The sequence below is a fragment of the Peromyscus maniculatus genome, chromosome 1 (genome assembly GCF_049852395.1).
Source record: "Peromyscus maniculatus bairdii isolate BWxNUB_F1_BW_parent chromosome 1, HU_Pman_BW_mat_3.1, whole genome shotgun sequence".
Classification (NCBI taxonomy): domain Eukaryota; kingdom Metazoa; phylum Chordata; class Mammalia; order Rodentia; family Cricetidae; genus Peromyscus; species Peromyscus maniculatus.
Genome location: NC_134852.1, coordinates 7,365,423 through 7,393,143, shown reverse-complemented (window position 1 = coordinate 7,393,143; position 27,721 = coordinate 7,365,423). Strand labels below are relative to the sequence as shown.

At 41.9% G+C, this 27,721-nt stretch overlaps 1 protein-coding gene across 1 annotated transcript; it reads left to right on the top strand.

Moving 5' to 3' along the window:
* The first annotated feature begins 5,680 nt into the window (after positions 1-5,680).
* On the top strand, positions 5,681-9,297 carry LOC121826104 (leukocyte immunoglobulin-like receptor subfamily A member 6). The gene is made up of 5 exons (XM_076568780.1): positions 5,681-5,918; positions 6,080-6,115; positions 7,330-7,614; positions 7,761-8,060; positions 8,384-9,297. The coding sequence occupies exons 1-5, from the start codon at positions 5,885-5,887 to the stop codon at positions 8,704-8,706; spliced, it is 978 nt and encodes a 325-aa protein (XP_076424895.1). The 5' UTR covers positions 5,681-5,884; the 3' UTR covers positions 8,707-9,297.
* The last annotated feature ends 18,424 nt before the right edge of the window (positions 9,298-27,721 follow it).

Sequence of the window (27,721 nt, the reverse complement as noted above, 5' to 3'; positions counted from 1 at the left end):
AAATGGTGCTGGCATAACTGGACGTCAATATGTAAAAGTTTACAAATAGATCCATATCTGTCACCATGCACAAAAGTCCTAGTGGATCAAAGACCTAAACATAAATCCAGTTACAATAAACTTAATAGAAAAGAAAGTAGGAAGCACTCTTGAACACATTGGCACCGGAGTCCATTTCCTAAATAAAACACCAACAGCACAGACCCTGAGCACAACAATTAATAAATGGGACCTCTGGAAACTGAGAAGCTATTGCAGGGCAAAAGACACAGTCAATAAGACAAAAAGACAGCCAACAGAATGGGAAAAGATCTTCACCAACCCCACATCTGACAGAGGATTGATCTCCACAATATATAAAGAACTCAAGAAACTAGACATCAACGTACTGAACAGTCCAATTAAAAAATGGGCTAAAGAGCTAAACAGAGAATTCATAAAACAAGAACTACAAATGGCTGAAAGACATTTAAAGAAATGCTCAACATCCTTAATCATCAGAGAAATGCAAATCAAAACGACTCTGAGATACCACCTTACACCTGTCAGAATGGCTACGATCAAAAACACCAATGACAACCAATGTTGGAGAGGATGTGGAGCAAAGGGAACACTCCTCCACTGTTGGTGGGAATGCAAACTTGTACAACCACTGTGGAAATCAGTATGGCGGTTTCTCAGAAAATTAGGAATCGAACTACCTCAAGACCCAGCCATCCCACTCTTGGGCAAATACCCAAGGAATGCTGATTCATACCATAAAGATACATGCTCAGCTATGTTCATAGCAGCACTATTTGTAATAGCCAGAACCTGGAAACAACCTAGATGCCCATCAATGGAAGAATGGATGAAAAAAATGTGGTACATATACACAATGGATTACTACTCAGCAGAGAAAAACAATGAAAGCATGAAATTTGCAGGCAAATGGATGGAACTAGAAAAAATCATCCTGAGTGAGGTAACCCAAACCCAGAAAGACGGTCATGGTATGTACTCACTCATAGGTGGATTCTAGATATAAAATAAAGAACAATCAGACCACAAAAAAGAAAAAAATTAGAAGGAACAATACCAAACTCTTTTTTATGCTGCTACAGTTACCCTGGTACCCAAACCACACAAAGATGGAACAAAGAAAGAGAATTACAGACCAATCTGCCTCATGAACACTGATGCAAAAATACTCAATAAAATATTGGCAAACTGAATCCAAGAACACATCAAAAAATTATCCACCATGACCACCAAGTAAGCTTTATCCCAGGGATGCAAGTATGGTTCAACATATGAAAATCTGTCAATGTAATACACCATATAAACAAACTGAAAGAACGAAACCACATGATCATCTCACTAGATGCTGAAAAATTCTTTGACAAAATCCAACACCCCTTCATGTTAAAGGTTCTAGAAAGATCAGGAAAACAGGGAACATTCCTAAACATAATAAAGGCAAATTAATCTATTACCTATCTTATCTTGATGAGTCCAAAGTTGTGTACCTAAACTACCTTCTATTATAACTTGTATTGCCATCTTTACAATATATTTTTAGAACTAAAAACATCTTAGATAAACAATTTAAGCTTTCATATTTTCCAACCTTATGAACTTTTCATCTTTTATGTAAGTTTCCTTGAATTTGTTAACAAGGAAATTGTAACTAGAACTATCTAGTCTTTGATGCCCATCAGAGACCCACAAAGGATAAAATATTACTTGAGTAAACAGGATATGCAAAGCAGACAACTTCCAACTTCCAAAACTATTGAAATAATTAAGGCATCTGGCTGCCTGTACATTTACACCAAGATTCCTCTGCAACATTGGGGCATCCATCTTCAGCCTACAGGATTGCAAAATCTGACATTTCTGTGAAGCAGGAATTTTGCTTTCTTTTGTGTCCTGATTGTCCAATTTGGATAGCATACTTTCAGCAGTCAAGGCAAGTGTTTTCTTGCTCAGTGGATAACCTTGCCACAATCAAAGAAAACTCCATAAGTAGGTTCTTGATGCCCATTATCCTTTTTTGAAGTAAATTGGTGCTGCCAGGAGCTAACATGTCTCAGTGTCATGAAAATCCTTAGATTATTAAACATCTTAAATCCATATTCTATAGGTCGCTGTAGTGTTTGAAGTCCATTTATCTATCATATATATATATATATATATATAACATTAAAAAATACTTAATGTGACTACAAGTTTGATTATTATAGATGACTGACAACTAACCTATATTTTTAATTATACATTACATTTTAATGAGTTACATAGGTACAAATACCTTAAAGAAGAGTAGAAACATATATACAGTGTAGCAAAATAATTTTAAAATTGTATCAATTTATAAAACTCCATACGAATGTAAAATATTTGAGACTAAAATATTTGAGTTTTTTAGACTAAAAATAGGTTCAGTAATCTATCCTTTTATCCTATCATTCCCATATACCCCTTTTTTCTTTTCATAAACATATCCTTGAATCTGACCTCTATTGCTTAGTTTCCTTCCTTTTTATGACCAGTAATAATTCACAATCAACTGCCCAAATGATGGCAAACATCCATAAACCACCAAGTGACAAAAACATCCACCCCACATCTTGGAAACATGGGTTTTGTGTTATCTAGACTGCTTCCAGCTGTCTGCAGGTGATGTAATCTTTAGGGGACCCTGAGAAAATTAAGATAATGGTCAAGTCCCATGAGAGCTAGCTGTTGTCCAGTCTTTGTGTGATGGGAAAATGTAAGTTTTATCTAAAGTCTGGCTGGAGTAGTCTATGAGGTTGAACTCTCTCTAGCAGCTTTGAAGTAGTTCTGGATGCAGAATTTTGAGGTAACTGCAACAGAAATATTCTAAAAGGCTGGGTCACCTGGGCTACTTTTCAATATTGGTGTCTGGCCTTTTGTTCTGAAAACACAGAAAATTTAAACTCACCGTGTAGCTCTGCACATGGTGCTGACTGGCTCAAATGAGCAGGCAGTGGTCACCCAAGAGACTGCAGGACTAGGAAGCTACATCTGGCTCCATGTTTGGAACTTTTTAAAAGCTTTTTTGTGTCCTATGTGAAAATACTTGCCTTCACATTGGATGCCCGATGTAAGGAGTCTTTCTCTGGTCTATCAGCCAGCTCCTAAATGATGATACAGAGAACTTTGTTAGTTATGAAATCTCAGGCTATAGCTTAGGCTTGTTTCTAACTAGTTCTTGTAACTTATATTAACCCATTTTTATTTATCTTCCATGTCACGTGGTTCAGTTACCTCCTTTTTATTCTGAACCTCTGACCTGTTCTGAGTCTCCTGGAATCTCTCTGGCATAATCTGCATGCTTAGATTCCTCCTCCTCTTCTTTTCTCTCCCTGGAATTCCTGCTTATTTCTCCTATCTAGCTATCATGTTGTAACTTCTATTCCATCTTGCAGCTCCAGCTTGTTCCATGTGTCTGTTGTCTGGCTGGTGACTCTGCCTTTCTTCTTCCTAGAGTTCTCTCTCTGCCCAGATTTTCCATCTATACCTCCTGCCTAGCTATTGGCCATTCAGCTTTTCATTATCCCAATCAGTGCAAAACTTTTTCACACAGTGTACAAATATCCTACCACAAAAGTGATACCTACACATGAGACAATATAGGTGTGGGTAAAAGTAGGAATTAATCTATTTTAGTGTCACTGTGGGCACCAGACAGTAAAGTGACCTATTGCAATGCCCTCTGAAGATAGAGCACAGAGCATATACAGCTACCAACATTCTCTTAGAGCCCTGACCCTTCCTCAGCATCCACTGAGGAGGAAGTCTCACTACAATGAACCTTAAGGAGGGTAGGTTCAGAGACTGATCAATGTCAGCCTCTTTTCTTTTTTCCCTGTAGCCAAAATTATCTTTAATTTTTTTGTTTAAAAGCTTTTTTTTCATTTTACCTACCAAACACAGTTCCCCCTTCCTCCCTCCCTCCCACTAACCCCTCATCTTCCCCCCAGACCACCCTCATCCACTCCCAAGAGAGGGGAAGACCTCCCATGAGTAGTCAAAAAACTCTGGCATATCAAATTGAGTCAGGAGCAAGCCCCTCCCCCTGTTTCGATAGCCTCTTTTCTTGAACATGGAACCTTCTGCATTTTGGGAACTTTAGTTTCACTTCTGCTTTTCAACTCATGATTTTGATGACCTTCACAGTTTAGAATCAATATAGTAACCATCTCCAAAACAGGAGAGCAGAGAGGGGCCCTTTAACTATAACATTTACATGACCACAACACTCTTGTACCTGAATTACATTGTAAACGTCTGAAAGTTAATCATTCCTTAAACATCAAAGTCAAAAAACTCCTGAACCCATAAGTATGGTGAAACTGATGGTGATATTAGACAATCAGGATGGTACTGATGCTTATTGTTGAGATGCCAACACCATTTAAATTGGAATGAACATTTGTGGATCAACAAACATTAATTTAATTCAGCTTTCACAAAAACTAGAAGGATTCTGAACAATAAAATAAGAACACTTAAGATAAAAGACAGCTGAGAGGTTGTTGCTATGGAAATCATGTATGTTGGAAAGAAAAGGGCACGAATCTATCAGGAATTATTTAGCATAGACTCAAATCAGAGCCATGAGAATACCACATTTCCTTTTCTGTTTCCATGGATTTCTCCTGTGTGTTCATCCAGGAGCTCAGAAGAATCAGGTGCTCTTGTGTCCCTTTTGTTTTGTTTGATCCCAACAGCATCAGCCTGCATCTCCCCTTGTTGTAGAACAGTGCTCTCCAGGCATGGCAGTACTCTTGTCCTGTGAGTCTCTGTAAGTGTGATTACACACAGGTCACCTGCACAAGATTGGCCCCATGAATATTCCTTCATAGTATAGAGGCTCCTAACGCCACTCCTCCCCCCACCTCAGAAATATTGGCAGTTAAAAGTTTTAGGCAAAGCATTTTTTCAGGGATATAATCACTGAGAAATTTCCAAAATTGCTGGGCATAGTGGATCACACTGTTTCCAACAGTTGGGTGTGAGACTGGTTGGTGGATCTAGTCTGGTCTACATAGTGAGTTCCAGGATAGCCGGAGCTACATAGTGAGAACCTGTCTCAGCAAACAAAAAACAAAAACTGAATACCAAAAAGCCCAAATATTGACAACACACTTTTAAGGAACCCTAATGAAACTCATTGTTTCACCAGCTAGGTTTGTGTGGAGTCTTGTCCTTGTTTCTATCACTCGTGTCTCATGTGTCATGTGTAGGCATTGTTCTTGTATCCATAGTTAAAGTTCATACAACATTCCCAAAGCATCTGGCTGGCAGGCTAGGAAACTGGTGATGAATTTGATAGGGCTGATAAAGAAAAGGAGAACCAAGAAGAAACTCTAAGAGAAAAAGACCAGCCACCTCAGAGTCCTGCAAGTGAAAGTGTTGGCTGAGGAAGTCACCAGGTTTATTGTGCATTAAGTCCTGGTCTGTGGTGAGTGGGAACATACAGGCAGACGTAGAGGGTTACAGTGGAGATGTTCTGCAGGAAGAGACCACAATCAGATTGGGCTTTTAATCCCAGCACACAGCAAGCTGAGGGAGAAGGAGGAGGAGCCTGAGACCCACAGGAATTTTAAGAGGTCCTGTCAAAAAAACAAAAAGAAAAAATAAAGACCCACAGAGATACAAAAGCCACAAATTCTGGAGCCCATCCCATCACAGCACCAGAAAGAAAAGAAGAGTCAGGCGCCTGGTTAGAGCAGTTCCTCTTCCTCAGACACTGCCAGTAAGACATCCTTATGACAGGAAGCAGAAACCAGCCTGCCTAGGTCAACATTTTGTGTCTGTGTGTGTTTGGAAAGGAGGCCAATCATCTGCACACCTGTGGCAACTGGAAGATACCATGACACTCTTTCTTACAGTCCTGCTGTATCTTGGTGAGATGCCAAATGAGGAGAGAGGATTCTCCTCTATGAGGGAATCTACCTCACAACCATGATTTGGGCCATTAGGATGTCTCAGAAATTGTAGAAGGGACCTGGGAGTAGAGGCCCTGCTCTTGTTTAATTTCAAGCATTCACAGGTAATTCTATTGCAGGACTGAGTGTGGACTTCAGGATCCCAGTATTGGCAGGTGAGTGTCTTCTAAGCTGTCCCAGCTTGGACATCCTTGGTGGGGACCACAGGTAATTCCTGAACAGAGGAGATAAAGAGCAGCAGGTGTGGGGTGATGCTGGGGATACTTGAAATTTGCTAATTCTGAGAGCTTACATCTGAGAGAGAGTTCTTGGAAAGCAGGTGCCAATTTTCTTTCAGGGACTCTCTCTAAACCTACACTCAAGGCAGTGCCAAGAAATGTGGTAGCCATTAGCAACCAGGTGACATTCTTCTGTGAAGGGCCCTTAGAGGCCAAGGAATATGTTCTCTACAAAGAAGGAAGTCCAGATTACCCAATACCAACAACCCTTCTAAAAACTGAAAACAAAGCCACATTCTCTATCTCATCAGTTGAATGGTACTATGCAGGCCAATATTGGTGTGAATATAAAAGTAATAATGGTATGTCAGAAAGAAGTGACTTCCTGGATCTGGTGGTGACAGGTGAGAGGCCTTTACCATTTCCAGATTCTGCCTTAAGGAAAGGAATATGTTTACCTAGAGTTCTTTTCTCAAATATGAGAAATGAGGAAAATCTTTTCATGTAAGTCCACATGGCAGGCCTTCTCTTCTCTCCTAGGATATTAATCAAGCAAAGTCACCTTGTCTGCCATTTCCAGCCCTGTAGTGACCTCAGAAGGGCACGTAACCCTTCAGTGTGTGTCAGAACAGGCATATAACATGTTTATTCTAATGAAGGAAGATGAGAAGTTGTCCAGGCCTTTGCCCTCACAGAATATACACTCTGAGTAATTTGGAACTGTGTTCACTGTGTGTCCTGTGACCCCCAACCAGAGGTGGAGGTTCACATGCTATGGGTATTATTTGAGCACCGCCAGGCATGGTCAGTGTCCACTAACCACCTAGAGCTCCTGGTCTCAGGTAAGGAAGTGCAGAACTTTACTTTACATGATATTGTAACTGACACAGGATCCCAGGAAAGGACCTGATGTGTTGTGGGTGATCTCCAGGCACAGCTACTAAACTCAGATTCACAGATCTGTGGGACGGCTTGACTTCAGGTGCAGAAATTGGGGTCTAATTAACAGTGGAACTCAAAATCCAGGGAATAGTGAGGTCTTTAAGTGTCCTTCTAAAATTGCAAATCAGTTTAGATGTCATGGGCAAATGTGACCTTCTTTGTGATATTCTCCTAACAGATGCACCTCCTTCTTTTCTACTTTTTGGCAGGGATCCTTCATAAACCCACCATCTGGGCTCATCCTGGCTCTGTGATCCCCTCAGGGAGTCCTGTTACCATCTTGTGTCAGGAAACCCTGGGAGCCCAAAAGTATGTGATATATAAAGAGGAAAGCCAAGAGCCCTGGGTCCAACAGACTCAAACAGACAACAGCACCGAGGCAAAACTCACCATTCCATCTGCGACACAAGTGCAAGCAGGCCGGTATTACTGTTACACTCACACCTCTGCAGGATGGTCACAGCACAGTGACCCCTTAGACCTGGTGGTGACAGGTGAGTAGACACCAGAAATCTTAACCCCAGATGTCACTCTCAGGAAAAAACTGCACTAACACTACCTCCCATCAAAGGACAGCCTTGGGGTGGGGGCAATTCAGGCTTTGTGATCCTCTTTAATTTTCCATGTGTGTTTCTTCTAGGAGTCTACAACAAACCCACCCTGTCAACCATGCAAAATCCTGTTGTAAACTTAGGAAGGGCTGTGACCCTCTCTTGTACCTCAAGCCAGAGATATGACTGGTTCATTTTAACTAAGAATGGTCAGAAGTTCTCCATCCGTCAGAGCTCAAGACACACACACAGTGGGATGTTCCTGGCTGAATTTCCAGTGGGTCCAGTGACCTCTAGCCAGAGGTGGAGCTTCAGATGCTATGGCTATTACATAAATAATCCTCAGGTGTGGACAGAAGGGAGCAACGTCCTAGAGCTCCTGGTCTCAGGTGAGGAAGCCTCAGACTCTCTGTGGAATCAGGTTGCACCTGACTCATGTTCCCAGTGAAGACCAGGGTTGTGATATGTCTGTGGAATCAGGGCTCCTGAGATAACTGACACAGCATGGAGACTGTGGGAGTCACTCTTCAGAAAATGGGGGGTGGGTGGGATAGTGAGACTGGGGCTTGGTGAGGTCAGGAGACTAATGACTATTCCCATGACATTATTGGTCCTTTGCTAATCAAGGGTAAATTTCAAGATCAACAGCATGCTTGATGTTTACTGTGAAACTATTCAAAGTCCCCTCTCCTTCTCACCTATTTCCCTGCAGGGACCCTTCAGAAACCCACCTTGTGGGCTGATCCAAGTTCTGTGATTGCCTCTGGCAATGATGTGACCATCTGGTGTGAGGGGACTAGGGAAACCAAAATATATTTCCTGTATAAAGAAGGAAGCTCAGTACCCTGGGACAGTCAAACTCCCAAAGATCCTGGTAACAAGGCCATGTTCTCCATAGCATCCATGGAAAAGCATCATGCAGGACAATATCGCTGTTACTCTTACGAATCTACAGGGTGGACCGAGCGTAGTGACTCCCTGGAGCTGGTGGTGACAGGTGAGAGGACACTTCTCCAACACGAGGACCATTCTTGAGGAAAAGGAATATGTTCACTGTAGCGTGTCCTCATAATCCAAAAGAAAGTAAATTGTTTACCATGTGATTCCACTTACCATGCTTCCTATTTCTTCCTGGGAGTTTACCCCACCAAAATTACTCTGTCAGCCCTTTCCGGCCCTGTGGTGACATCAGGAGGAAATGGGACCTTTCAGTGTGTCTCACAAAAGGCATATAATAGGTTCATTCTAACGAAGGAAGATGAGAAGTTCTCCAGGCCTTTGCCCTCACAGAAAATACACTGTGAGCTATTTGGAGCTGTGTTCACAGTGGGTCCTGTGACCCCCAACCAGAGGTGGAGGTTCACATGCTATGGGTATTATTTGAGCACCCCCCAAGCATGGTCAGTGCCCAGTAACCACATAGAGCTCCTGGTCTCAGGTAAGGAAGTGCAGAACTTTCCTTTGGCTGTAATTGCAAGTGACACAGAATCCCAGGAAAGGACCTGATGTGTGATGGTTGATTGTGAGCTATATGAGCTAGGGTTACTGAATTCAATTTCTCAGAATGTGTGATACTACTCGACTTGAGGAACAGAAACCAGGGTGGGTAGTAAGAATGGAAACAAAGATCCAGTGTGGTCTTTATGTGTCCTTCTGCTATTGCAGATCAGCTATGTGTCCCTGCAATGGTGACCTTCTCTGCACAATTCTCCTAACAGATGCACCTCCTTTCTTTCTTCTTCTTTGCTGGGATCCTTCATAATCCCTCAATATGGGCTGAGCCAGGCTCTGTGATCACATCAGAGAGTCCTGTCACAATCTGGTGTGAGGGTACCTGAAAAATCCAAACATATGTGCTACACGGAGAAGGAAGTCTAGAACCATGGAACAGACAGACCTGAAAGAATCACAATAAGGGAAAATTCACCATCACTTCTGTGACAGCACTGCATGCAGCGTGATCTTGCTGCTACTCTCACAACTTTGCTGGCTTGTCAGAATGCAGGGACACCCTGGAGCTAGTGGTAACTGGTGACGGGATAGTCTAGAGTCATGTGGATCCCAAGATGTGACTCTTTTTTTAACCTTTTAAAAAGAGTCACAATTATTGTAAAAGCTAACATGCATGTTTCTGAATGTACCTCACAACCCCACCTGAGCATTCTACAGCACATGAAATATGAATATGTCTATTTTTATTGAAAAGAAGCAGTACCTGAATGAGTACCTCATCTCCACCTGAGAATAATGAATGATAAATAATGAATGGAGCCTCAACCTTATATAACTGGCAATTTTTTAATGTAAAGTACATTTTTTTTGTTTTATCATTGTTCTTTATTAAGAAATTTTATACTCACTCTACATACCACCCACAGATCTCACCTACCTGCTCCTCCCACTCACCAACCCTCCCTCCCAAGCCACCCCACATCCCCACATCCTCCAAATCAAGGTCTTCCATGGGGAGTCAGCAGATCCTGGCATACTGAGCCTAGGCAGGTCCAAGCCCCTTCCCACTGCACCAAGGTGTCATACCACAGGCACTGGACTCCCAAAAGCCTACCTATGCACCAGGGATGGATCCAGATCCCCCCGCCTGGGTGCCCCACCCAAACAGTTCAAGACAAATAACCATCTTCTATATCCAGAGGCCCTAGTCCAGTCCCATGGGGGCTCCACAGCTGCAAGTCCACAGTTCATGGGCTTCCACTAGTGTGGCCAGTAATCTCTGCATGTCCTCCCATCATGATCTCCATGTCCCCGGCCTGCAGAATCCCTCCTCTCTTTCATTGATTAGATTCACAGAACTCAGCCTGGTGCCTGGCCATGGATCTCTGCATCTGCCTCCATCAGTCACTGGGCAAAGGCTCTATGATGACAGTTAAAGTGTTCGCTAGACTGGTCACCAGAGTAGACCAGTCCAGTCACCCTCTGGACAACTACTAGAAGTCCAAGGTGGGGTCATCCTTGTGGATTCTTCAGAGCCTCCCCAGCACCCTGCCTCTTCCTATTCCCATGATGTCCTCATCTATCATGGTATCTGTCTCCCTGCCCTCCCACCCTGTCCCTGTTCCAGCTCAACCCTCTCATTTCCCTATGTTCTCATCCCCCACTCCTCGCCCTCTGCCACTGCCTCACGCCCAGGCCACTCATGCAGATCTCATACACTTCTCTTTCACTGGGCCATCTATGTGTCTCTCCTAGGGTCTTTTCCTGTTAGCTGGCCTCTCTGGAGCTTTGGTTTGAAGTCTGGCCATCCCTTCCCTCACATCTAGTATCGACTTGTGAGTGAGTACGTACTATGTTTGTCCTTCTGAGTCTGGGTTACATCATTCAGGATGATGTTTTCCAGTTCCATCCATTTGCCTGCAGATTTCATGATTTTTTTTACTGCTGTGTAGAACTCCATTGTGTATATGTGCCACATGTTCTTTATCCATTTTTCAGTTGAGGGGCATCTAGGTTGTTTCCAGGTTCTTGCTATTTCGAATAATGCTGATATGAACATGGTTGAGCATGTGTCCTTGTGGTAAGATTGAGCATTCCTTGGGTATATGCACAGGAGTGGTGTAGCTGGGAATTGAGGAAGACTTATTCCCAATTTTCTGAGAAACTGCCATACTGATTTTCAGAGTGGCTGAACAAGTTTGCATTCCCACCAACAGTGCAGGAGTTTTCTCATTGCTCCACATCCTCTCCAACATAAGCTGTCTTCAGTGTTTGTGATCTTAGCCCTTCTTACAGGTGTAAAATGATATCTCAGAGTTGTTTGGATTTGCATTTCCCTGATAAGTAAGGATGTTGAGCAGTTCCTTCAATGTCTTTCAACCATTTGATATTCTTCTGTTGAGAATTCTCTGTTAAGCTTTGTAGCCCATTTTTTAATTGGACTGTTAGGTATTTTGATGTCTAGTTTCTTGAGTTCTTTATATATTTCAGACATAAGGCCTCTGTCAGATGTGGGGTTGGTGAAGATCTTTTCCCAATCTGTAGGCTGTCATTTTGTCTTATTGACCATGTCCTTTGTTCTACAAAAGCTTCTCAGTTTCAGGAGGTCCCATTTATTAATTGTTGCTCTCAGTGTCTGTGATACTGGTGTTATATTTAGGAAGTGGTCTCCTGTGCCAAGCATTCATCCTACTTTCTCTTCTATCAAGTTCATTGTAACTGGATTTATGTTGAGGCCTTTGATCCACTTGGACTTGAGTTTTGTGCATGGCAACAGATATGGATCTATTTGCAATCTTCTACTTGTTGATATCCAGTTATGCCAGCACCATTTGTTGAAGATGCTTTGTTTTTTCCATAGTACAGTTTTGGCTTCTTTGTCAAAAACCAAGTGTTCATGGGTGTGCAGAATAAAGTCAGCATCTTCAATTCAAATTCCATATCGACATGTGTCAACATGTCAGTTTTTATGCCAATACCAAGCTGTTTTATATTATTATAACTCTGTTGTAAAGCTTGAGGTCAAGGATCGTGATGCCTCCAGAGATTGCTTTATTATACAGGATTCTTTTAGTTATCCTACGTTTTTTGTTTTTCCATGTAAAGTTAAGTATTGTTTTTTTCCAAGTCTGTGAAAAATTGTGTTGGTATTTTGATGGGGATTGCATTGAATCTGTAGATTGCTTTTGGTAAGATTGCCATTTTTACTATGTTAATCCTGCCTATCCATGAGCATGGGAGATCTTTCCATTTTCTGACATCTTCTATTTCTTTTTTCAGGGACATAAACTTCTTGTCTATTAGGTCCTTCACTTGCTTGGTTAGTGTTACCCCAAGGTATTTTATATCATTTGTGGCTATTGGAAAGGGTGATGTTTCTCTGATTTCTTTCTCAGCCCATTTATCATTTGTATATAGGTGGGCTACTGATTTTTTTAGTTAAACTTTCATCCTGCCACCTTACTGAAGGAGTTTATCAGCTGTAGGAGTTCCCTGGTAGAATTTTAGGGTCATTTATGTATACTATCATATCGTCTGCACAGAGTGAAACTTTGCCCTTTCCAATTTGTATCCCCTTGATCTCCTTTTGTTGTCTTATTGTTCTAGCTAGAACTTCAAGTACTATGTTGACTAAATATGGGGAGAGTAGACAGCCTTGTCTTGTTCCTGATATTACTGGAATTGCTTTGAGTTTCTCTCCTTTTAATTTGATGTTGGCTGTTGGCTTGCTGTAAATTGCCTTTATTATGTTTAGGTATGTTCCCTGTATTCCTGATCACTCCAAGACCTTTATCATGAAGAGGTGTTGGATTTTGTCAAATGCCTTTTCTGCATCTAGTGAGATGATCATGTGGTTTTTTTCTTTCAGTTTGTTTATATGTTGTATTACATTGACGGACTTTCATATGTTGAACCACGCTTGCATCACTGGGATGAAGCCTACTTGATCATGGTGGATAATTGTTTTGATGTGTTCTTGGAGTCTGTTTGCCAGTATTTTATTGAGTATTTTTGCATCGATGTTCATGAGGGAAATTGCTTTGTAGTTCTCTTTCTTGGGTGCATCTTTGTTTGGTTTAGGAATTAGGGTAATTGTAGCCTCATAGAAGGAGTTTGGTAACATCCCTTCTGTTTCTATTGTGTGGAACAATTTAAAAAGTATTGGTATTAACTCTTCTTTGAAGATCTGGTAGAATTCTGCACAGAAACCATCTGGTCCCGGGCTCTTTTTGGTTGGGAGACTTTTAATGACTGATTCTATTTCCTTAGGGGTTATTGGACTATTTAAATAGTTTATCTGGCTTGATTTAACTTTGGTATATGGTACTTACCCAGAAACTTTTACATTTCTTTTACATTTTCCAGTTTTGTGGAGTACAGGTTTTTCAAGTATAACCTGATGATTTTCTGTATTTCCTCATTGTCTGTTGTTAATGTCCCTCTTTTCCTTTCTGATTTTGCTAATTGGGATTCTCTCTCTCTCTCTCTCTCTCTCTCTCTCTCTCTCTCTCTCTCTCTCTCTCTCTCTCTCTCATTTTTGGTTAATTTGGATAAGGGCTTGTCTATCTTGTTGATTTTCTCAAAGAACCAACTCTTTTTTTTTTTTTTTTTTTTTTTTTTTTTTGAGACAGGGTTTCTCTGTGTAGCTTTGCGCCTTTCCTGGAGCTCACTTGGTAGCCCAGGCTGGCCTCGAACTCACAGAGATCCGCCTGGCTCTGCCTCCCGAGTGCTGGGATTAAAGGCGTGCGCCACCACGCCCGGCTAAGAACCAACTCTTTATTTCATTAATTTTTTGTATGGTTCTCTTTGTTTCTATTTTATTGATTTCAGCTCTCAATTTGATTATTTCCTGGCGACTATTCCTCCTGGGTGACTTTGCTTCTTGTTCTAGAGCCTTCAGGTGTGATGTTAAGTCACTAGTGTAAGATTTTTCCAACTTCTTTATGTGGGCATTTAGTGCTATGAATTTTCCTCTTAGCACTGCTTTCATAGTGTCTCATAAGTTTGAGTGTGTGGTATATTCGTTTTCATTGATCTGTAGGAAGTCTTTAATTTCTTTCTTTATTTCTTCCTTGATTTCATTGGTGATTCAGTTGAGCATATTCAGTTTCCATGAGATTGTAGGCTTTCTGTAGTTTTTGCTGTTGTTGAAATCTAACCATGGTGGGCTGATAGAACACAGTAGGTTGTTCCAATTGTTTTGTATCTGTTGAGATTTGCTTTGTGGCCAGGTATGTGGTCAATTTTAGAGAAGGTTCCATGGGGTGCTGAGAAGAAGGTATATTCTTTTTTGTTATGATGGAATGTTCTGTAGATATCGATTAAATCCATTTGAGTCATAACATCAGTTAAGTCCTTTATTTTTCTGTTAAGTTTCGATTTGGGAGATCTGTCCAGTGGTTAAAGTGGGGTGTTGATGCCTGCCAATATTAATGTGTGGGGTTTTATATGTGATTTAAGCTTTAGTAATGTTTCTTTTACATATGTGGGTGCCCTTGTTTTTGGGGAATAAATGTTCAGAATTGAAACTTCATCTTGGTTGATCTTTCCTGTGATGAGTGTGCAATGCCCTTCTTGATCTCTTTTGATTGATTTTAGTTTGAAGTCTATTTTGCTGGATATTAGGATGGCTACACCCACTTACTTCCTAAGACCATTTCATTGGAAAGACTTTTCCCAGCCTTTTATTCTTAGGTAGTGTCTATCTTTGAATTTGAGGTATGTTTCTTGTATGCAGCAGAAAGATGAGTCCTGCTTTTGTATCCATTCTGTAAGCCTGTATCTTTTTATAGGTAAATTGAGTCCATTGATATTAAGGGATATTAATGACCAGTGATTGTTCATTCCTGTTTATTTTTAGTGGTAGTGTATGTGTACTTCTCTTCTTTGGGGTTTACTGCTGTGGCTTTATCTATTGCCTGTGTTTTCCAGGGTGTATCTGACTTCCTTCGTTGGAATTTTCCTTCTAGTGCTTTCTGTAGGGCTGGGTTTGTGGATAAGTATTGTTTAAATCTGGCTTTGTCTTGGAATGTCTTGTTCATTCTGTCTATGATGATTGAAAGTTTTGCTGGGTATATTAGTCTAGGCTGGTATCCATGGTCTCTTAGTGTATGCATTACATCTGTCCTTGTCCTTCTGTCTTTCTAAGTCTCCATTGAGAAATCAGATGTTATTCTGATGGGTTTGTCTTTATAAGTCACTTGGTCTTTTTTCTTTGCTGCTCTTAATGTTCTTTCTTTATTCTATACATTAAGTTGTTTAATTATTATGTGGCAAGGGAACTTTTTGGGGGAATGTAGACTGTTTGGTGTTCTATAGGCTTCTTGTATCTTCATAGGCATTTTTTTTCTTTAAGATGGGAAAGTTTTCTTCTATGATCTTGTTGAATATATTTTCTGTGCCTTTGAGTTGGTATTCTTCTCCTTCCTCTATCCCTACTATTCATAGGTTTGGTCTTTCATGGTGTCCTTGATTTCTTGGACATTTTGTGTTATAATTTTTTTTGTCATTGGTATTTTCTTTGACTGATGAATCCATTTCCTCTATTGTGTCCTCTACACCACAGATCCTCTCTTCCATCTCTTGTATTCTGTTGGTTATACTTGCATCTGTGTTTCTTGTTTGTTTATTCAGATTTTCTATTTCCAGCATTCCCTCTGTTTGTGTCTTCATTGTTTCTATTTCCCTTTTCAGATTTTGGACTGTTTCCCTCACCAGTTTCATTGTTTGTTCATGGTTTTCTTTAAGGTATTTATTGTTTTCTTCTGCTTTATTTGTCTTTTCCCCTAGTTTTTTATAGAGTTCTTCCCATTTTTTGTTTTGGTTTTCATTTTCTTTATTGATTTCATCCACTTTTTTGTTTATCTTTTCCTCAATTTTATTTTTTATTTTTTTCTTTAAAGGCCTCTATCATATTCATGATGCTATTCCTAAGGTTGCTTTCTTGTGCTTCTTCCACTTTTTGATGTTCAGGTCTTGCTGTTGGAGGAGGGCTAGGTTCTGGTGATGCTGTATTGCTCTTTATTTTGTTGTATGTACTTCTGCCTTGATGTCTGCCCATCTCCTCATGGATTCATTCTTGGTCTTATCAGGGCTCTTGGTCCAGTCAGAGCTGACAGATTCAGCATTTCAGGAAGCCACTCTTGATATGATGAGAGATGGCAGATTCTTCTTCTCAGAAAGCCATTCTTTTTTTTTTTTTTTTTTTTTTTGGTTTTTCGAGGCAGGGTTTCTCTGCGTAGCTTTGCGCCTTTCCTGGGACTCACTTGATAGCCCAGGCTGGCCTCGAACTCACAGAGATCCTCCTGGCTCTGCCTCCCGAGTGCTGGGATTAAAGGCGTGCGCCACCACTGCCCGGCTCAGAAAGCCATTCTTAGTCTAATGAGGGCTGGCCAATTCCCTGTCTCCTGAGTTTACTCTTGGTCCATGATGGCTCTTTGTCCAATGAAAGCTGTCTCTTTCTCTGGGCTGGATGGCAGCTCTCTAGGCCAGAGGGGAGCTCTCTGGGCTGGATGGGAGCTCTGGGTCAGATGGGAGCTGGGGGCTGGTCTCCGATTCTCAGGAAGTGGCGGGGGTCTCAGACAGATGGGTGTGGGGACAGGGCATGTAGATTGCAGGGTCCACTGGTGGGTCTTGAAGAAGGGGAACCTTCCTGTGGGAGCCCTGCCTGCTGACCAGCAATTGCGGCCGAGTTGGATGGGTCTTCCCCAGGTAGAGCTGGGGCCCTGGTATGGGACCTAGGGACAGGTCTCCCTGGGTATGACGCCAGTCTCTCACCTCTGGTCCAGATGGGAGCTCTGGGCCGGATGGGAGCTGGGGACTGGTCTTTAAGTCTCAGGAAGTGGTGAGGGTCTCCAGTGGATGGGTGTGGAGGCACAGCATGTAGATTTCAGGGTCCGCTGGGCGATCTTGGATAAGGGGAACCTACCCACAGAAGCCATGCCTGCTGGCCAGCAACTGGAGCTGCACCTAGTTTTTTACAATTTTTCTGCACAAAGAATTTTTTCCTTCAAATAAATATATTTGAAATTTCATGGTAACTTATACATTTATGCATATACATATATAATTCTATTTATGTTCACATGTATTTATAATTACAGAAATATATCTACAATATTATATGGTTTATGTATATGTACAAATTTAACTTTCATGATTATTTCACATGAGTGTTGTACTGAAATCATTTCTACACACTTTCTTCTTCCTCTTATTCTGTTTCTTTCATTTTTTCTTCTTTTTTTTTGGTTTTTTGAGACAGGGTTTCTCTGTGTAGCTTTGAGCCTTTCCCGGAACTCACTTGGTAGCCCAGGCTGGCCTCGAACTCACAGAGATCCACCTGGCTCTGCCTCCCAAGTGCTGGGATTAAAGGCGTGTGCCACCACCGCCCGGCTCATTCCTTCTTATATTTGACCTGTGATTATTATTATTATTACATCACACACACACACACACACACACACACACACACACACACACACACACACAGAACCTAGAGCCTAGTATGGGTTTTTCTTTTTCTTTTTTTTTATTTCCTTCCTTTGCTCCAAACAAATTTATCTGAAGCCATCACAGATTCACCATGTGGTTTGTCTCTGCTTCTTGTTTTTCTGGTCGGGTTTGTCCATTTGATCCCAGCATGTACGAGGGAGCAAGTGACTTGAATTCCAGGTGGTCATTATGCAGGCCTTCTTTAGGCAAGCATACTTTTGACATTTCATGTTATGTCTAGAAGACTCCATTCTGTAGCAGGAATCTTGTTCCTTTAGTTCTTATAACCTTTCTACCTCGCTTCTACAATGTACCCTGTAATACACACACACACACACACACACACACACACACACACACACACACACACACAGATCCTAGAGCCTAGTTTGGGATTTTCTTTTTCTTTCATTTCCTTCCTTTGCTCCAAACAATTTTATCTAAAGCCATCACAGATTCACCATGTGGTTTGTCTCTGCTTCTTGTTTTTCTGGTCGGGTTTGTCCATTTGATCCCAGCATGTACGAGGGAGCAAGTGACTTGGATTCCAGGTGGTCATTATGCAGGCCTTCTTTAGGCAAGCATACTTTTGACATTTCATGTCATGTCTAGAAGACTCCATTCTGTAGCAGGAATCTTGTTCCTCTAGTTCTTATAACCTTTCTACCTCGCTTCTACAATGTACCCTGTAATACACACACACACACACACACACACACACACACACACACACACACACACACATATTGAATTGTAGAAGCACTGGGTACATGAATGTGACTTATTCCTGTTTTGACCAGTGTCAATCTCAAAAATCATCATCATCTATGGCAAAACAAGCTTCTTTGGTAGGAGGTGAGAGAAACACTTACCTGTAGGTTTAATGCTAAGTATTTATAATGCAGTTAGAAATTACATTGGTTTAATAACATGGAAGTACTTGTTTCTTCTTTAGCGTACATAGCCTCTACAGACATGGGTACAAGTAATATATTTTCACTGCTCAATTTTGGCCTATTCTTTGTTGATTTATGTTACAGACTTATTAGAACATGTCTGCATTATTGTACGTTGTGAGCATATTTTTTGTATTGTTTGCATTACTAACAATGTGATGATTAGAGAGTGAGATGTTAAACAGAAACATCATGGGAACTGATTGGGGTAAGTGCAGGCAGAAAACCCCCCAGTCTGTCACTATTTTGTGCACTTGATATTTATAGGTCCCCAAGAAAAAGAATTTTGGGCAGGACCTTGGGTTCTTAGCTGGTAAATTGGTGCAAACCAATTTCCTGGGAAATTAGCTTCCAGGATTCTATACTCCAGACTGAGCTGGGAGCACAGGAAGGCTTCTTTATTCTGAACTGTGAGAACATACTTTTCCATCTCTGCTCTCTGGAATCAGATAATTCTATTCCAAAGAGGTGCCTAAGCCAGAAGTTCTGAACTCAAAGTAAGTCAGGCTGAAGAAATCAAGCCAAAGACCTGGAGGAAGCTGCTACAGCAGAGAAAGGGTGCATTTCATATTTTCATGATGTTATGTGATAGGATTAATATCACTGTCTAGGAAATAACAAGATGAAACTGGACAAAAAGAACCAGTTCTCTTGAGCACTTCACACATCCAACATGTCTTTGTTTCTCAGGAGCGCCTGAGACCACCAGACAACCACAAACCATGTCAGAAGCCCTGACAGGTGAGTAAGCAAAATTCTGGTTTGGGCATGACACAGAAAGCCAAATTCTATACCAAGGAGGGGGCCTCTCAGAGTAGAAATCCAGTTATCTTATAGTGGCTTTGGTTGGTCCTGATGTCTTTGTCAACAATTTCTAGTCTCACCACCCCAGGATCACACAGTGGAGAACCTCATCCGGATAGGCATGTCTGGCTTGATCCTCATACTTCTTGGGGGTTTGCTATTTCAAGCTTGCCTCAGCCACAGAAGGACCTTGACTGCATCCAAGAAGTGAAGAAGAAATATAGCAACAAGCCATACACGATGTCTACATCAGGGAAGCAAATTTGAGGGTCTCTGTTGTTTTTTGTTTTGGGGTTTGTTTGTTTGTTTGTTTTTTTACACGAAATTCAATGTTTAATATTGGGATTCACTTGTGAGAAAAGATCCAGGAATCAAATGTATATTTGGTGCAGGAAAGGACCTAAATGTTAGTGTGAAGAGTTCTTCCACCGCCACCTTAAGGCTCTTACCCTCTGCCTTGCTGTGGACTTTGAATTTTTTTTTTTTTTTTGCTTTTTGAGACAGGGTTTCTCTGTGTAGCTTTGCGCCTTTCCAGGAACTCACTTGGTAGTACAGGCTGGCCTCAAACTCACAAAAATCTGCCTGGCTCTGCCTCCCAAGTGCTATGATAAAAGGCGTGTGCCATCACCACCCAGCTCAGACTTTGAAGACTTTTATTCCTTTCTTTTCAGTCTATGATATGGGGAATATATTGTCCCAGCAGTGAGGCCTTTTCCTCTACATATCTTCTGCTTTCCCCCAGTCTCTTTTCACACTTTCCTTTATTATAAATTACATCATTCCCTATTTTGCATTATGAGCATCTGCTTTTTGTGGATGTTGTTACTATGAACAAGGCATTTGACTCAGTACAATATCAATCAAAAAATGAACACAAGTCAGATTCCAGAATGAAAAAAAAAATGAAAATAAATGATGCTCCTAAAAATCTGTACTTTCAAACAATTAGTATTCATCACAAACTCATTGAGATTTATGATAATTTAAAAACTTATCTGTCCAGTAAAAACAATGATATCATGAAATTTGCAGTCAAATGGATGGAACTAGAAATACAATTTGAGTGAGTTAACCAAGACTCAGAAGGACAAACATAGTATGTACTTACTCATAAGTGGATACTAGATGTGAGGGAAGGGATGGCCAGACTGCAAACCACAGCTCCAGAGAGGCTAGCTGACAGGGAAAGACCCTAGGAGAGACACATGGATGACCCAGCAAAGGAGAAGTAGATGAGATCTACATGAGTGGACTGGGTGTGGGGTGGTGGCTGAGGGTTAGGAGTTGGGGAAGAGAACATAGGGAAATGGGAGGGTCAAGCTGGAACAGGGAAAGAGTGGGAAGGCTGGGAGGAAGATATCATGATAGATGATGACATCATGGGAATAGGAAGAGGCAGGGTGCTGGGAAGGCTCTCAGGAATCCACAAGGATGACCCTACCTCGGTATGCTGGCAGTGATCCAGAGGGTGCCTGGACCAGTCTACTCTGGTGACTGGTCTAGCGAATACCCTAACTGTCATCATAGAGCCTTTGTCCAGTGACTGATGGAGGCAGATGCAGAGATCCATGGCCAGGCACCAGGCTGAGCTCGGGGAATCCAATTGATGAGAGAGAGGAAGGATTCTACAGGTGAGGGACATTGAGATCGTGATGGGAGGAAATGCAGAGATGACTGGCCACACTAGTGGAAGCCCATGAACTGTGGACTTGTGGCTGTGGAGCCCCCATGGGACTGGACTAGGGCCTCTGCATAAGGAAGACAGTTGTTTGATTCAAACTGTTTGGGGGTCACCCAGGCAGGGGGATTGGTATCCATCCCTGGTGCATGAGCAGGCTCCTGGGAATCCTGTGCCTGTTGTGTGATGCCTTGCACAACCTTGGTACAGTGGGAAGGGGCTTGGACCTGCCTTAGGCTCAGTGTGTGCTGGAATCTGCTGACTCCCCATGGGAGACCTTGATTTGGGGGATTTGGGGATGCAGGGTAGCTTGGGAGAGAGGACTGGGGTGGAAGGAGTGGGGATCTGTGGGTAGTATGTCAAGTAGTAGAAAATTTCTTTTTTTTTATATATATATATTTTTTTGTGTGTATGATATATATTTTTTATTTTACAATACCATTCAGTTCTACATATCAGCCATGGGTTCCCCTATTCTCCCCCCTCTCACGCCCTCCCCTTACCCCCAGCCCACCCTCCATTCCCACCTCCTCCAGGGCAAATCCTCCCCCGAGGACTGTGATCAACTTGGTAGACTCAGTCCAGGGAGGTGCAGTCCCTTCCTCCCAGACTGAGCCAAGTGTCCCTGCATAAGTTCCTGGTTTCAAACAGCCAATTCATGCAATGAGCACAGGACTTGGTCCCACTGCCTAGATGCCTCCCAAACTGATCAAGCCAATCAACTGTCTCACCTATTCAGAGGGCCTGATCCAGCTGGGAGCCCCTCAGCCTTTGGTTCATAGTTCATGTGTTTCCATTCATTTGGCTATTTTTTTTCAATAATTGAGTAAAACTGAAATTTATAATAAGCCACAGTCGTCCTAGGGACCTCCATGCTATATATATATATAGCCTTTGTGGTTCTATGGGTTGTGGTCTGATTGTTCATTTTATATCTAGAATCCACCAATGAGTGAGAATTTCTTAATAAACAAAAATGGAAAAAATTTACAGTCATCCTACCTCAGCCTCCCAATCATTAGAGTTACAGATGTGCACTGCCAATCTTGGACATTCCTCTTCCTCCTCCTCCTCCTCCTCCTCCTCCTCCTCCTCCTCCTCCCCCTCATCCTCATCCTCTCCTCTTCCTCTTCCTTGTTTTGCAAACAAATCTCTCTATATGTAGCTCTGGCTCATATATATGCTCAATATATACCAGACTTACCTCTAAATTTTGTAAGCTTCTGTACAACAAAGAACACAGTAAATAAGACAAAACAGCAGCCTACAGAATGAGAAAAGGTCTTCACCAACCCCACATTTGACAGCTGGTCTCCAAAATACATAAAGAACTCAAGAAAGTAGACTCCAAAATGCCAAATAATCCAATTTAAAAATAGGGTACAGATCTAAACAGATTTCTCAACAGAAGACTCTCAAATGGCCAAAAGACATTTAAGGAATTGCTCAACATCCTTAGCAATCAGGGAAATGCAGATCAAAATGACATTTAGATACCATCTTACAACTGTTAGAATAGCTAAGACCAAAAACACTGATGAAAACTTATGTTGGAGAGGATGTGGAGTGAGCAGAACACTCCTACACTGATGATAGAAGTGCAAACATATACGGCCACTCAGGAAATCAGTATGATGGTTTATCAGAAAATTAGGAATCAATCTCAAGACACAATGATACCACTCTTGGGCATATACACAAAAGATGTTTACTCATAAAATAAGGACACATGCTCAGTTATGTTCATAGCAGCATTATTCATAATAGCCAGAACCTGGAAACAACCCGGATGCCCCTCAACTAAAGAATGGATAAAGAAAATGTGGTACATATGCACAATGGACTCTTACTTACCAGTAAAAACAATGACATCACGAAATTTTTAGGCCATTGGATAAAACTAGAAAAAAATCATTCTGAGTGAGGTAACCCAGACCCAGAAAGACAAATACAATATGTGCTTACTCATAAGTGGTTTATAGGCACAAAGCAAAGAATAACCAGACCACAATCCACAACCCCAGAGAAGCTAGGCAAAAAGGAGGAGGACCCTAAGAAAGGGAAATAGTTAAGATTTATTGGGTACACTTGGAGGGGGTAGAAGGGAGTGGATAGGGGATGGCAACATGAGGGATCAAGAGGGCTGAGTTGGGGGAGGGATGGAGAGGGACAGCAATAAAAGAGACATCTTGACAGAGGGAGTCATTATGGGCTTAAGGAGAAACCTGATGCTAGGAAAATTCCCAGGAATCCACAAGGATGACCAAAGCTAAGACTCCTAGCAATAGTGGAGAGGGTGCCTGAGCTGTCCTTTCCCTGTAATCAGATTAGTACCTACCCTAGTTATCATCATAGAACCAGTAGCTGATGGAAGCAGATGCAGGGATACACAGACAAGCACTGGGCTGAGCTCCTGGAGTTCAGTTGGAGAGAAGGAGGGGTCATATGAGCAAGGAGGGTCAAGATTATGATGGGGAAAACCATAGAATCAGATGATCCAAGCTAGTGGGAGCTCATGGACTCTGTAAAGACAGCTGGGGAACCTGCATGGAACAGAACTAGGTCCTCTGAATGTGGGTGATGGTTGTGGGGCTTGATCTGACAGTGGAGCCCATGGCAGTGAGACCATGACTTATCCCGGGTGCATGAACTGGCTTTTTGGAGCCCATTCCCTATGGTGGAATACTTTTCTCAGCCTTGATGCCAGGTGGGGTGGGAGGTGCTTGGTCCTACCTCAACTTGATATGCCAGACTTGTTGACTCCTCAAGGGGGGCCTTACCCCCCCCAGAAGTGAATGGGATGAGGGGAGGAGGGGAGGTAGAAAATAGGAGGTAAGGGGAACTGGGATTGGTATGTAAAATGAAAAAAAAATAAATAAAAAAATACAACATGAAATTTGCAGGCAAGTGGATGAACTAGAAAAAAATCTTTCTGTTTGCTGTATGCCTGAATCAGCAAGATGAACATGATATGTATTTGCTTAGATGACAATATTAGCTATGAAGTCAATGGTTACAAAGCAAAGTCTATAGAACTACAGTAGGTAGTAATGAACTAGAGGAAACAGAAAGACCTTCTTTGGAAATGGAAATAGAATAGATAGCAACTGTCACCTTATTTGATAATGAGATAGGTACATTAACAAATAGTAAACAAAATTTTAGTCTCTTACCCTTGGTCAGAAGAATATCTTCTAGCTGAAAGTTCTGCCTCCAATCAAAAGATACAGGTGAACTACCTCACAGCTTGAAAACGAAGATTCCCAGGGATATTAGAAAAAAACAACCCCCCAGGACTGGCCCAACACTAAGAACCTGTAATCGCTCAATTAAAAAGTGCAACTACCCCTGTCAAGATTAAAAACTACCCAATGACCTTGGAAAAAAGGGAACTTGCATTCCTTACTGCTAGTCTTGGAGAGACAGGAATCCTGGTGCCAGGCAACTCACTCTGAAATACACCTCTCTTGCCTGTGAAGAAATACAGGACCTCTGACTCTCATGAATCTGATTCTTCCAGGGAAACAGGTGTAAATTGCTATGGGCCACAGGAATATAATGTAAGAACTCAGCTGGTTATGGCAAGGCCACCTCCTGAAGAGATCAAGGAATTCCCTCAGAGGAATCCAAATTTCAGGGAGCATTTGGTGCTATGTGACTTTTATATATTAACTGTCTTCTGTTGTGAATATCATGTGTGCCTTCATAGTTTTCCCAATTGACTTTTTCCCTACAAATTGCTAACAGTGGACTGATCACTCTTTGGACATATACATTTGAGGTATTTGGAGAACAGCCTCAGGAAAGGCTTCCATCCCTCAGGCCCATCTGTTTCTCTCTTTTTAGCACTGGAATCAGATCTCTCCCTTAGCTACATCCAAGGACAGACAAATAACATTGCAGACCACCACATGCTAGTCTCCTGAATTAAGGTAAATTCCAGATGGAGACACCACCTAGGTCAGATGGAACTTAAGTACATAACTTCATGCAAATTAAGCTCTGACCCTCCATGTAACAGTCCTGGCTGTCCTGAAACTCACTTAGTGGCTCAGGCTGGCCTCCAACCTGTGATGGCCTTCCCTCATCCTCCTGCCTTTGCCTCTCAAGTGCTAGGATTAAAGGCATGCGCCACTACCGCTGGGCTGAAATGTCATCTGCTGAGTAATGCACAGCCATTACAAAAAAAAAGAATTAAAACCTCTCAACAAGCTGATGAGTGCAAAAGATGAACAGCCAGGAATGAAAAGAGATGGTTTACAGAGGACCATTATCCCTCACTGATAAACTGCTTCCTAGTTATAGATCCATAGAAGGAAAGAGTCATTTCCTCTATTGAGCACCTACTGCTCACCCAAGGTCACAGTTCCAACCCAACTGTCACACATATGACTGTGATTAAATGAGTCACACATCTCATCCCAAAGACATGAATATGGAAAAGTGATGGGAAGAGAGGGTGTTATGTAGTTCCTCACCTCTGGGAAAGTCCATTGACAATCCAGTTATAATTAAGAAGTTTAGTGATTACTGCTAGCAGAACAATGATCTCTGAGCCAACCTACAGATTGCCATGAAAAAGAGGATAAGGGGAGGATTTTAAGGGAAAAAACACAAGTAGAATGAACATTGGTTTCTGCACAAGCTAGCCAGAGCCATTTTGTTCTGCCAAAATTAAATAATCAAAGCAACTTCAAAATGGTCCTTGACTATCTACATAAGCAGGTAACAGAAGCCAAAAAGAAGTTAGCAATATCATAAGACATAGATGGCCACACTATACATTTCTGGGTTGGAGGTTACTGAGTCAGGCCTACTGGGACATTATCTTGCAGGGAGGGACTGGAGTCAGAGACAAACAGCTAGGGAGTACTAAGATGGATGCCCAGCACAAAATGGAGCAGTTTCTTTAATCATTGAAAAGGGGTGGATTTTTAAGGAAGTGGAAGGTATATAAAAATTGATGTGGGGAGAGCATAGGTAAAATGCATTATATACAAGTTGAAGATTGTAAGATATTGACAGAGAACATTAGCTTTTAAAGATAAACATACAGCACAACTACAAAAGGATTATCTAAGTCATACAGTCCATGCCAGCATGTCATTCTTGTGCTGGCATTGAAAACACTGTGTAGCCCAGGGAGGCCTAAAATGAGTGTTTCACCTGCTTCTATATTCTGCTTAGCAGGGACTGCCTGTGTTCTTACCTTATAACTTCTTCCTATATCATTTCTACCCATATTCCCTTTTTTTGTTTGTTTGATTTGATTTGTTTTGTAGTTCGGAGGGCACTGTTTTTCCCGTCTTTATTGACATGCATAAATTGTACTCAATTCTAAGTTTCACTGCACTGATGACATTTAACCTTCCGGTCCTTCTCTTGTACCATCTTCCTCCTCTTGCTGGTCCCCCCACCACCTTCTTTTCCCAAGTATTCCATTTTCTACTTTCTTTTTTTTTTACTTTATCAAGAAATGTTTTATCCATTTTACATACCAACCAAAGATTCCCCTCTCTTCCCTATTGGAGAAATTATAAAGGCCACTCCACGTAGTTAAAAGGAAGATTTATTTAGTGGGTGACTTACAAATGAAGGAATAGATAAGTTGCGGGGGTCTGGGGAAGGTGTATCGCAGTTCAGCGGTGTTCTCTGGAGCTCTGCTCAGTCAACCTCCACCGTCCAGGGTCCAGGAACCGAGAGAGGAGAGCACTTGCCCATCCAGGTCTCGGGTCTCCAGATGCCTCCCTTGGCCCCGCCTCATAGGTGTGACAGTTGCCAGAGTCCCAATGGGGGTTGGAACTTCCAGATCCAAGCTGGAATAGCTACCCACTACACTTACCTACTCCTGTCCCCCAGCTTTCCACCCAAGCCAACTCCCATCCTCTCCTACAACGAGGTAGGGCCTCCATGTGGAGTCAGAAGAGCCTGGTCCATTCAATAGAGGCAGGTTCGAACCCCTCCCCCTGCACCAAGGCTTACAAGGTGTCCCACCATAGGTACTGGGCTCCAAAAAGCCAGCTCGTGTACCAGGGATGGATCTTGATCCTACTGCCAGGGGGCTCCTTAAGCAGGTCAAGCTACACAAATGTCTTGTTAATGTAGAGGGCTAATCCAGTCCCATGGAGACTCCACAGCTGTTGGTCTAAAGTTCATGAGTTCCCACTAGTTTGGTTTGGTCATCTCTATAGGTTTCCCCATCATGATCTTGTCCATCCCTATTCCTAATATAGAACATGCTACTGCTTTCTTTCTGTATTCTCAATATGAAAATGAGGTCATTGACTTAGAAAGGTATTTTATATGTTTATTAATGATTTGGTCCAGGAAGCCATAACAACCCAAGACTTTCTAGGAGCCCCCGATGAAAGAACAAATGGAACCATAGTCCAGTGTCCTCATCCAAGATTAGACATGAAGCCAGTCTGACACTGGGGCCATTGCCTCCTAGGAGATGAGGTTGCAGGTCTGTGGACAGGACTCTGCCTCCTGTGCTTGGTTCTTATCCTAGAGGATCTGGTTGATGTTCCCCACGCTTTCTTTCATAAAATTGATTTGTCTCTCTGCTAACCTTGTCCCTTTCCCTACTGCTAATAGTATATGAGATAGTGAGTTTCTTAATAGACTTGTGTGGTGTAAGGCATAACTTTTGCAACATCTCTCATCT

Bases quoted from the DNA above. Each gene is read 5' to 3' on its own strand.
- LOC121826104 (XM_076568780.1), top strand. From the start codon at position 5,885: ATGACACTCTTTCTTACAGTCCTGCTGTATCTTG. The intron at 7,615-7,760 runs GTGAGTAGACAC...TGTTTCTTCTAG, and splicing joins CTTAGACCTGGTGGTGACAG to GAGTCTACAACAAACCCACC. The intron at 8,061-8,383 runs GTGAGGAAGCCT...ATTTCCCTGCAG, and splicing joins CCTAGAGCTCCTGGTCTCAG to GGACCCTTCAGAAACCCACC.